This window comes from Parasteatoda tepidariorum, chromosome 2, assembly GCF_043381705.1.
Source record: "Parasteatoda tepidariorum isolate YZ-2023 chromosome 2, CAS_Ptep_4.0, whole genome shotgun sequence".
Classification (NCBI taxonomy): Eukaryota; Metazoa; Arthropoda; class Arachnida; order Araneae; family Theridiidae; genus Parasteatoda; species Parasteatoda tepidariorum.
The window spans coordinates 97,324,815-97,336,635 of record NC_092205.1 but is presented as its reverse complement, the minus strand read 5'-3'; the positions used below and the strand labels follow the sequence as shown (position 1 = coordinate 97,336,635).

General features: G+C 26.2%; 1 protein-coding gene across 6 annotated transcripts in view; it reads right to left on the bottom strand.

Moving 5' to 3' along the window:
• Window positions 1-3,171: 3,171 nt before the first annotated feature.
• LOC107454933 (prestin) overlaps window positions 3,172-11,821 on the bottom strand; it is a 79,533-nt gene continuing 70,883 nt past the window's right edge. For 5 of the 6 annotated variants that reach the window (XM_016072288.4, XM_016072289.3, XM_016072287.3 and 2 more), the window contains 6 exons: window positions 11,447-11,553; window positions 9,718-9,787; window positions 9,527-9,636; window positions 8,204-8,318; window positions 7,634-7,688; window positions 3,172-6,214 (listed from right to left, as the gene is read on the bottom strand). In XM_016072288.4, coding sequence (XP_015927774.2) covers window positions 6,087-6,214; window positions 7,634-7,688; window positions 8,204-8,318; window positions 9,527-9,636; window positions 9,718-9,787; window positions 11,447-11,553 — 585 coding nt within the window. In that variant the 3' untranslated portion in view covers window positions 3,172-6,086. The remainder of the gene's footprint in view (window positions 6,215-7,633; window positions 7,689-8,203; window positions 8,319-9,526; window positions 9,637-9,717; window positions 9,788-11,446; window positions 11,554-11,821) is intronic. The other variant, XM_071178067.1, reaches the window with a different exon arrangement.

The following is an 11,821-nucleotide window of genomic DNA, read 5'->3' as shown; positions in this document are numbered from 1 at the left end:
ATTAGTTGACGGATTTCACTCAAATTTTCATTTGCAACTAAAAATTAAAATGATATAATAAGTTTATGCCTTACAGTTCAAAAAAATTTCTCTACTATTAAGTAATGTAATAAAAAATAGTAAATACTTACTAAAATTTATTTTTTGCATGGAATTATCTTGGGTTTGCTGGATATGGTGAAATAAGTCAACTTGTTCTGTTTCAAACTTTGGTCTCTCCTGTATAAGGGCCCTATCCCAAATTTCGAGAACCATCTATATTTTTTTAATCAAAAATCTATCTGATGAAAAAAGGTATGTTTATTCAGAGAAAGTACGTTCTAGTCTCTGATTTTATAACTTAGAATATTGTCTGCATTTGTTAACATATTTGAAATCACCTCCTCGAACCCTTAAGATATAGTCCTAGATTGCAAAAACCTGATCATTAATTAGATCAAAAGTTATTCAGGGTGGTCCAGCACACTGTACATGAATATTTCCAATAAGTGATAGAAATATACTGGGTTCTCCCTCACAGAAAAGGGTACTTTTGAGTTTTGAAACTGACCATTCACCATCATTAAAATGTGTAATAACTGATTTTAATCCTCAATTTTTAAATTTCCCTTTTATACTATTTTATGTATATTTCACAAACAAATTCTCCCTCATTATCAAAGTAACAGAAAAATATGAAGTTCTTGAAAGATAATTAAAGGCAAGCTAAAAGACAATTTCTATGTATAAATAACTTTTCTTTAAAAAGAAAAGGATTAACTTATAAACAACTTAGCTTATAACCTTTTTTTATATTTTAAACTTAAAATTATGAAAAAATAAATAGAAGGATGCATTTTTAAATTGAACATATTTATTTTTTTAAAAATATGGTATAATTACAACAAAACATAATTATGTACCCTTCCCAAATAAAAGGTGTGAATATCTCTAGGGCTGAATAATATATCTAACTAGACAACATAGGAAAATTTTTACTAAAATAATGAAATTAAAAACAAAAGTAATAATCAATAACTAAATAAATCAGAAATGGACTTTTCATTAAATTATGTGTTTTAAGAAAACAACATTTTCCTGAAAAAATAATTTAAAGAGACAATGTTTTTAAGGGATGGTGGCTTATTTTAATATTTATAGAGATCAAAGGGCAGGTGGAGTGGGTCGCCCTTCTAAAAACTTTTAGGGTGAACACTGAAGAATATTCCCTGACAAGTAAACTAATTATAATTTACAAAAAATATAATGGTTTGTTTAAACAGGGTGTATAGCCAAATCTTCCATAAAAAAATTAGCACCTTTTTAAGCACTGAATACATTAACAAAATGCAGAATAATTTTCGATGATCATGATAAAATAGCTAGTTTATGACAACTATTTTTTTGATTATATTAGATATTATAAAATGATCAAGAGATTTTTCAGTTCAATATCAGAGGGTGGAAAATGAAGCCTGAAATTGAGATAATCTTGCAAAATGCAGCAGAGTTGCACATGTGAGTGCAATAATCTCAACAAACCCAGTTCAGTAGGCGCACCTGCGGAATCTAAAGTATTTTATCAAACCTGTAAAACGATTGACGCTTTTACACTACAGACCGAATGTAAGCTAAAATGGACAGAGGTTGAATGAGTGGTTAAGACGTTGAGTAGAACAATCTGAAAAGCACACTTTTGCATAATATGTGGCTAATATTAATATAGTAAAGAAAAATTTCTCATTTTCGAAAAGGGAAAATTTAGCAATTTTTAAAAACGCTATGCACCATGTTAAATGAGTTACTTTTTCCAATTATATAATTCAAAGGTTTAATTAAGTACAGTTATTAGAATAAATTTTCTAATTGTGTGCTATTTTATTATGTTATAACAGTTTTAATATGTCTACATTCTAGTCAATGCAGCTCAGCATCAATTGAAAGAAAAGTTTTAGATACAAAACTGAAAAATAAACTAAGAAAAGGAGGGCCTTGAATTTTTTTTTATCGCATGAAAAGGGAGTAAATGAAAATTTATTTAATGAAAAAGATGATTTATTTTTCATTATTAAACAAATTAATGGATTGAATAAATAGCAATTTTACACATTCTTATTAAAATTTATTCAATATTTTAAACCCAAAGATTTGGGTTTTTTACAGTAATAGTTAAAACAAATGTTTAATGTCATATGAGTTTTATGTCAAAATATTTCAAGAGCATAATTTATTGATCACATGAAATTTAATATGTATGTTTATTTATAAATACTGCACATTTAAAATAACTTACAATTATACTCACACCAGAATTTTGGGTTTTCCACAATTGCCAAAAAGATTTTTATATAATGATTAAAACTGTTAATTGTCAAAAATTTGCCAAACCTGGCATTCAACTACAGTTAATAGAGATTATTACAAAACTGTCAATTCATTTTTTTTTTGGTTGTTAGATGTGACGTAAAAATTAAGAGATATTAAACCATAATGCTCAATTGGAACCTTTGAAGGATTAAAAGGTGGACTTAGGCTGTAAGTAGTTTCCATTGCATTTGAATAATATGTGATATGCTTCATTTTGTTTCCATCATTAATGTATAGTTTGTCTAAAGTAAGAACTCCCCTAGCCATTCATCTGGAGTAACTGTGGTAATGAGGTATAACTATTTACACTAGGGGTGTGGGGTCACCGTTTAGGACAGGTTTTGGCGAGAGAAAGCGAATCTTTTTCTTCGGTCTATTGTCTTAGCCCTAAAGTGAAGAGAAGCTACCCTCCCTGAATTTTGCTATTCTTGTTTCGAAGCCAGCAGACGGCTCCAGACTTTGTGACGGGGGAAGTTCTTACCACAGACAAACTATACAATAGTATTTTGTTTAGCTTTTATGATTTTGAATTATTTCAAGTACCAGATTTTTTACACTTTTTTTTCCTTTCAATTCATTTTGTTACTCTTATCTGATCTCTTTAAATTCAAATTAGAAATCCTTAAGACAATTAAATGAAACGATTTACCTTGACCACTCCTTCAAGGTTTGAATGGTTGGTAAATTTAATATTAAAATTTGTTTATATGAAAGTTATATGCATAAAAAAATTTTAAGTATGCAGAAGCAAAATTCTGTTAGAGATCCTCATATGAGTTTGCAATAGTCCATCTACTCCAAAATTTTTTAAGTCAACCAAACATAAAACATTAAAGAATACTTTATTCTTGACAGATATACAGGAAGATGTCAACTCTGATTAAAAACATAAATATACAAAAAATTTATACTGATATGAATTCTGAATTTTAAAATTAAAATCACTTAGTATATACATCAATACTTAGGCATAATGATTTAAAAAACACTGCTTAATTGTCATGAATAACTTTACAATAATTGGTTAAAAAGGGGAATATCATAGTGAAGTTTCTACCTATTCCAATTTAATGTCTTCAGATAATTATAATTTTATCGTTCATTCAATTCTTTGTGAACTGAAGATAAATTAATAGAGGCATCGTGTAAATCCCATTTTCCTTAAAACAGAAAATGTTAATAGCAATAAAATAGGCTTTTGCAATCTTCAAATACTCTATCTTACTACCAGACACAATTCAGTGCATTTAGTAACATGATGTGTACACAAATGAAGAGTTCATTAAATGAAAAATATTCTTCATCACTGCCATGATTATCAATTGTTATGAAGAGACTTGGCTTAAAAAATTTAATACTCAAAATTTATAAAACCTAATAATAAAAGAATTCCTAAGTAAAACAGAAACTGCATTAGTATTAAACAAGGTATTTATTTGGTCAAATCAGCTTTTGTGAACATGAAAATAAAAAGATTTTGTGGGAAAAGTTTTCATTTAAAGGTATGTAAATAAAATTGATTCCAGAAAAAATTCACAATGATGTTCTCCCCCTTAAATTGATATTTACACATACAGTAAAAATAAATAAGTAGAACTATTTAAAGTAGATAAAATTACAAAGCTCTGTATATCGTCTACAAATACTAAAATTACATTTTGCGCTCATCCATGTGGAGCATTGAATTAACACATTTAATACTGATGAGCTACAATACAAAGATACAACCAGAAATTTTTCTAGATATAAAGCCTTCATCATTTTATAACATTGTTAGAGACACTTTCAAACGACAACTTTTAAACATTTTTTGAAGATGCTTTTAAAATTTTCATTTCAAAACAAATTGCATTCTGTTCACTTGTAAAAAATGAAACCACGTTGAACAAAATCGCCACTTGAATTTGAAAATACTCTGGAAAGGGGGCTTTTGCAATGAACTCGGAAAATTTTTAGAATATTAGAGATTAGCAGCATTATGATGTTATATAATTTAACCATTAATTTAATTATTGTGTGTTTCAATATTACTATAAATAAACTGTTTCATATAAACAGTTCACGTAAGAAATCATGCTATAACAATTTATTCAGAGGGTAGTATAATTTAATTTTCTTGGAATATAACCTTAGAGTATTATAATGTAACTACTTTACGGCAAATGTAACAACTTTACGAAAAGTGAGTTAGTAGCTTTTATATAACAAATTAAAACAGTTCATGTAACAGATCATATTTCATAGAAACTTATAAAGTGTTATTTTAGCTTAATTTTCTTGCCTACAGTGATACTTTTATTTTTAAAAAAATTCTTTTACTATTTTATCACAATCACTTTTTATAAAACAAGCATTTTATTACAAGATAAAATTAATAATAGTAAATTTATTAAATAAGAATAAAATATTTTTTGTTAAGTATTAAACTTTTATGTATCAAATAGCAAATAATTTTAGATTTTAAAAAAAGTTAACAATTTTAATATGTATTTATGTATGTTAATTTTGATTAGAATTTAAATCATGAAAATACAAAAATCTTTTAACTCAGGAAATCTCAGAGGTTTTTTTTTTTAAATTCTGGAAAGAATGCTTTTGTTTTAAAGAGAGTACTTTTATTTTCAGAAAGAAATATTAAATTCTGATTTGGAAAACAATATTTGAATCTATAAATTAATATTTAAAAATTCAAATAGTATATAAAAATGAATTAGTTAAAATTTTGTTTGATGAAGCAATACTATTTTTTATTGTTATGAACAGAATCTCACTAATGAATAGTAGTCTAGTCTGTAGTCAAAATACATTAAATGCCTATTACGTACTCTTTATATCAATGTGCAATTAACAATTTTTCCAATAAAAAAAGTTTTTTTTCTCATAATCAAATAGTCAGATAAATTTTTTTTTATACATACAGTAGAGCTCTGATTATCTGCGAGTTAACAGCACTCAGACCTTTTATGTATGGACACTTTTAAAAAGCATGTTCTGTTAGAAGTGCAATTTTTTCTTTTTTACAGTTAGTTAATTCAGTAATTTAGACGTAGAACAAATATCCTTGTTACATGTTTGAAATATATATAAATATTTGAATACATTTTAAAATTATGTTCGCTTTTCCACCTTACATTTGATATTTTTTCGTTTCTGGATTATCCGTTATACCCTTGCTACCCAATTCTGTGGATAATCGAAGCTCTACTGTATCTAAATTAATAATTTGATTATTTATAATAGAAAACTATCACATTTCATAAGTTCAGTTGATGTAAAAACGTATCAATGCAACATTAGGATACTATAATGTTACTGCAATTAGAGATATATAAGTAGTGTATAAACATTACCAATTATTAAATTTTAAAGAACAGTTTTATGTACAGTGGATAAAAAAAAATATATATAGGCAATTCTAAATTGTGTTTTAAAAACAAACTCATTTTTAGCTCTATTCATAATACTTTTTTTAAAAAAAACCTTTTTATGGTTAAACAAAACTGCAAAATAGAGTATATTTTTTTGGAAAGTATTTAATTCTTTGAGTAGTATTTTTGATAAAGTAATCAAAAAATATTTATTATGTCTAAAAAATAGTTTCCTTCAAAATACTTTCTCTTCAATAAATACTTCTATAATTTATCACTTTTCTTCATCACAGTTCAATTTTCAAATGAGCAAAATATGTACAATTTCTATAGTAACTATAAATAACATGAATAACAAACAATATTTATCTATCAACTGTTACCACTAACATGAGAAAAATATTGGAATTCAACAGCATCATGTATAGTAGGAAAAACTGAAGGGTGTAGAGGGGTCTTTTCAAAGAACTTGGCTTTGGCCATAACATCAAGCATTGCCACTAAAATGGAACAATATACTATAAATATCAAATGAACGAAATAACTTCATTTTTCTTATAAATGCTAAATAGGGAGCCATGAAGGATTAAAATTTCATTAGTTTATATTAAATTATAAGTTTTGAATTGCTGTTTTTATTTTTTTTTTAATTATATTCAGGGAAGTCTATTTTGTCTTTTTTTTTAAGAATTGAGAGCTTTTTTTATTTTCCAGGGTGCATAGCCAAATCTCATAGTAACAGAAAATAAGCACCTTTAAAGTACTTTTTAAGCACTCTAAAGATATTTTTAAGCACTATATACTTTAACAAAATATAATTATTTTCAAAGACTTTACACATCATAGAATAACCAGTTTCTGACAACAAAAATAACTCTTTTCTTGATTATATTAGCCACCAAAAAAAGGTCGGGAGATTTTTCAGTTCGATTTCAGAGGGAGGAAAATGAAGTCGGAAATTAATAATACCTTGGAAAATTCAGCAGAGCTGCACATGAGAGTGTATATGTAAAATGAATATGCAATATGATTGGCGCTATCATAGGTTATGGGAGACGGTACGCCGAAATGGATTGTAGTTGAATGAATTGTGAAAACGTTGAATAGAACAATGTGAAACCACGCTTTTGCATAATACGCAATGAATATAAACATCGTAAAGAAAACAATCTCATTTTCGAAAAAGGAAATTTAAGCACTTTTTAAAAACACCATGAAAAAAGCACCTTTAAGGGTTTTTAAAAAACGTAAATCGAAAATAGGCAATTTTTAAAACCGCTATGCACCATGTTTTGTTTTCTGTTTTAATTATAGCGCAGCATCTTAATGGAGCTTTTCTTATAGACTTCATTCTTTTACTGTCCCTTTTTTCCTTTATGGTACAACATACAACAGGTAACTTAGAAGAGCGTGATTCTCAACATTAAAGTTACATTTCAGGGCTAAGAATAATTATTTTTCTCTTTTGCTTTTTTTATTAACTTTTCTTTTTATTACTGTTCTTATAATGACACAGCATTTTTAATAAACGTTACTCTTTTATGGTCACTTTTTTTCTAAAAATACGGCAATGTAAAAAAGTAAAATTGAGATTTTTAGCATTTAAATTTTTTTAAAAAAAGAAACTAAAACTAACGTATTTTGTTATTTATAATAAGAGTGAGTTTTTTAGTTGTAAATAAAAATACAATCAGCAAATAATATTAAAAAGAAATCAATTTGAAATCCTGCAAAAAGTTTTTAAGTCTGGAAGGGAACTGTTTTTCTTTCGGAATCATTTGATTTAAAAATAGACAAGAACTAAAGTAATTCTGATGAATGTGAATCAAGCTAGTGCTTTTATTTTTAGAAAAAAATACAGTTTTACAGAGGTCATTATTAAAAATGAAGAGTAAAAATTTAGTAATTACTGCACTCACTTGAACAAGCTGCCAGATATACACTAATACCAGCTTCTTGATATTCTTTCATAATCTAAAAAAAAAATTTACATTTGAACTATGCCAATATTTTTTAATTTATATAATCTATAGTTATAATAAAAGAGCGTAACAACGAAATTATTCAAAAATGTCCCTTTATGATTAATTTAGTGGCACATCTAACAGAATGAAAATCACAATAGTAACAATCTTACTGAATTACTAACGGAGAATCTAATCTAAAGGAAGGCATCAGTCTAATGGAAAGAAAATTTTCAAATACACTTTTAATAGAATATAGAAAAAAATTTTATTACAATTATTTTATATATCAACAAAAACATCTTTTAAATATTTAACCACTATAAAACTTGCAAAACACAGCAATATCAATTAAAATATTCTTATTTTCATTCCGCAAAAAATAACAACTAACAAATATTTTTTTTTTATAAATTTTACATTTATTATGCAGAAAACTTTTATGTTGTCAATTTAAGGAGACTTTTATTTATTTGTGTTCTATTTTTGAACTTTTATTTGATAGAATTAGGCAAAATATCATACTTCTAGAAGGGTGTCAAGTCCAGCCAGATCAATGAAAGAAAATGTTGAACAATCAATTATTATTCTGTGCACTTTTTCTCCACTATTTTTGGCCGATAAAGCATTTTCAGAACTTCTGAAAATGAATTTCATTATTTTTTAAAACAAAACAAATAACAGTTACAGAAACTTTTTAAACTATCAAAAACAATCTACACTTTTTCTTTGGTCGAGTTAGCATTCCAATAATGAAGAGTTAAATTAAAAGAGTTAATTTCAATAGTCAGCTGAGATTGTTAATAAAAAATTTGTTTAAACAAAAGGTACAATTACATAATTAAAAATGATATGTAATTGTACCTTTTGCTTTTGATAGATTAAAAAGTTTGCCAAAAATTTTCATATTTTTGGCAATTTCACAACAGTTACATAACATAGGATACAAGTTTGTCTAATAGATGTTTAACAGTATAAAACTTTAATTATTTTCAAAAATAAAAACTTTTAGAAATATAATTCTTAGAATCTAATATATATTCTACGACATAATATCATAGCACAATTTATTTCAATGTACTTCAGATGAATTGCACCATCAGGAAAATTATTGCTTTTAGAATTGTTAAGAAAAAAGTTATCATCAAAATATAGATTAACAACTTTTTGCAGGATTTAAAACTTGAAGCTTAAGTTATCCAGTTTTGTAATAGAAAGAGAAAGAATAAAAATATACGATCAACTTTGATATGTATGAAGATAAAATTAATAGATAATATGTAAAAAAAAAAAAAAAAGAAGGCAAGCTTAACCAAATATATTTCATAGTACATATCACAGACAAGAAATTTTACTCTAACTGGTAGAATCTAACAGGTAATTATTTAAATGTATACTAAAAATCTTACTACAAGTCTTAAGTAATACAAAAAAATGTGCATAGAAAAAAAGCATTGCAGCTAAAATTTTAAACCACTTGACAAATTTTATCTATTAAATATTTTTAAGGTTTTATTGCAAGTTAAATAAATAAAATTTCATGCAAAGCTCCAACAATTTTGAACAACATAACATAATTTAACTATTTTCTTTTAAGATATCTGCACATCAAGTTTGATTAGGTAGCTTTCTTAAATCCTATACAATAAAAATTAATTCATTTACTAGATCAAATCATTTAAGCAAACAAAAATAAAATACCAAAAAATGAATTACTAAAAAAATTAGCTAAATAGGTCATAGCACATTATCTATTCTAATAAAATTACAAAATACATTTATTTATAAATGCAGTCTTAACAAAATGCAATAAAATGTTATGCTTAAAATAAAAATGAAGACACTTACTCATCTTTCAATGGAATATGTTTATTTAAGTATGATTTAAAAAGTTCTCTATTGATAAAATAGAGCGCACTCTCAAAGTGAAATATCTTTATTCCTTTAATTTCCCTTGCCTGAAAAAATAAAAAGAAGAATTCAGAATTTAAATCCATAGTTAACAGCACTTTTAATGAAAAATGGAAAAATTTAATTACCGCATCGTAACGTTTGAGGTCTAAGTAAATATCGGAATCTGGTACTCTGCCTAGGAAGGTTCTAGATGGTCTGCAAGCATAATAACAATAATTAATATACAATTCAAGTACATAAGTGGGTAGTAATTAACGCAATATAAAAGAAAACAATGACTCTGTTTCTTTACAACAATTATGATTAATATAAATCTTAATATAACTGGAGATTTAACTTTGAACTGTACAAGATAAACAACCTGTAATCCTGACATTATTAAATACGTAAAAATAAATAGAATAAATTGGATGGACCAAGTAATTTTTTTTTTTTTAAAAAGGAAAACAGCAAATCTAAGGCCTGCCTAATTTATTAATTTGAAATATTTGTTTAGTAAAAGTTTCAATCATTTAGTGTATTGTTATCGCTTTTTTGTTTGTTTTTTTTTTTGTTTATAGTATGTCAAAAAAAGAAAAGGAATATCTAGAATTACTTTTGATCTAGTGATTGAATGTTAATGTTGAATGCTTAATTTTAAGGATTCAAAAGGGTAACCTCAAATATGCTAACTCATTAGAGCAGATGACATTTTTAAGTTACGAATTTATACACTAAAATGTACTTTCTCTGAAGAAACATACTTTTTTTTGACGGATTGTAATTTCTGACCCTTAAAATATAGGGATAGCCACAATTTGAGAAGAGTGGTCCCACAGTATTATAGATAGGATACAATTTAAAATATATATTCTCCTATAGCAAAAATATTTTGCAATAGGTAATCGGTCCGAAGTTTAGAACCCTCAATGTTAATTTTACTTTTTGCATATTTTGCCCTATCTTTAGAACTTATTAAGTGAATTGAAAAATTTTTGCATGCAACTTTTTTAAAATTCATAAACTTTTGACCGTTTTCCTAACCAAACAATTGGGACCACATTTCCCAGATTGCAGCAACGCTGCATATTTTAAGGATCAGGAAACCAAATCTATCCTAAAAATTATATGTGCTTTCAGAGAAAATAAGTTTTTTCATTTCCGATTTTGTGACATAAAATATTATCTGCACTAAATAATTAGCAAATTTAGGGTCACCCTTTAAAACCAATAGGATTAAATCCTAATACAAGAAGATCTGATAACTAGATCAGAAGTTATTCTGTGCGTAAAGAAGTGACTATATAAATTTGAGTTGTGGCCCTTCATCCAATAAAACTTGCATTTAACCATTCAAATTGACTGGGATATATTTTTCCGAAGGCAAAACATTTCCACATATATTATAAGACAAAAATTATGAATTGAATGTACATGTTACTGCATGCACATGTATGAAATCTGGTATTCTGTAACATGTCTAGTTCAATATAATGATTAACAACAAAGTATGAAACAATTAGTATTTTACACACAACCTAAGGATTCTATAGAATGACTAATGAAAAATCTACAAGCAATCTATACAGTATTTTGGCAAAGTAAAGAATAATTCTCATTTTTCACACATTAGCTAAAGACCATGTCATTCCAACGCCCATAACTAGGCAAAGTATATAATCTTACAATTTATTTATTATATTGCTTAAAAAGGGCAGGTTTCTATACAACAAATAGGCATTTAATCAAGTGAAAGTTGCAGAAATAATAATTACCTAATATTAGTACTTCAAAAATTAACAGATTTGAAATTACAATTTAATACAAGATACTTGATAAATTGAACATTTAGATTGAAACTTGAACAATACTTACATCACAGTTCTAGCTATCACAGACAATAACGAAAATAAAACTCCCACTAACAGTCCATAAGTAACATTTATAAATACAGTTGCCAAACAAGTAACCAGCCAAATAAGCTAAGATAAAAGAATAAACAAGTACATAAATATATAATCCTGTTAATACTACATACATCATAAGAACAACAATTATATAGAGTAATACCAAATATAAATTATTGACATTGTAATTATAGAATGATTTTGTCTTTTTTAAGAATTTTTGTTCCTAATACACATACTCATAACTGAAAAATATATCAGTGAAGATGTTTGACTGATTGAATGTACAGTTTGATAACGCAAAAGCAGGGCAACTTTGTTATTGTGGATAGTTAGCTATTAA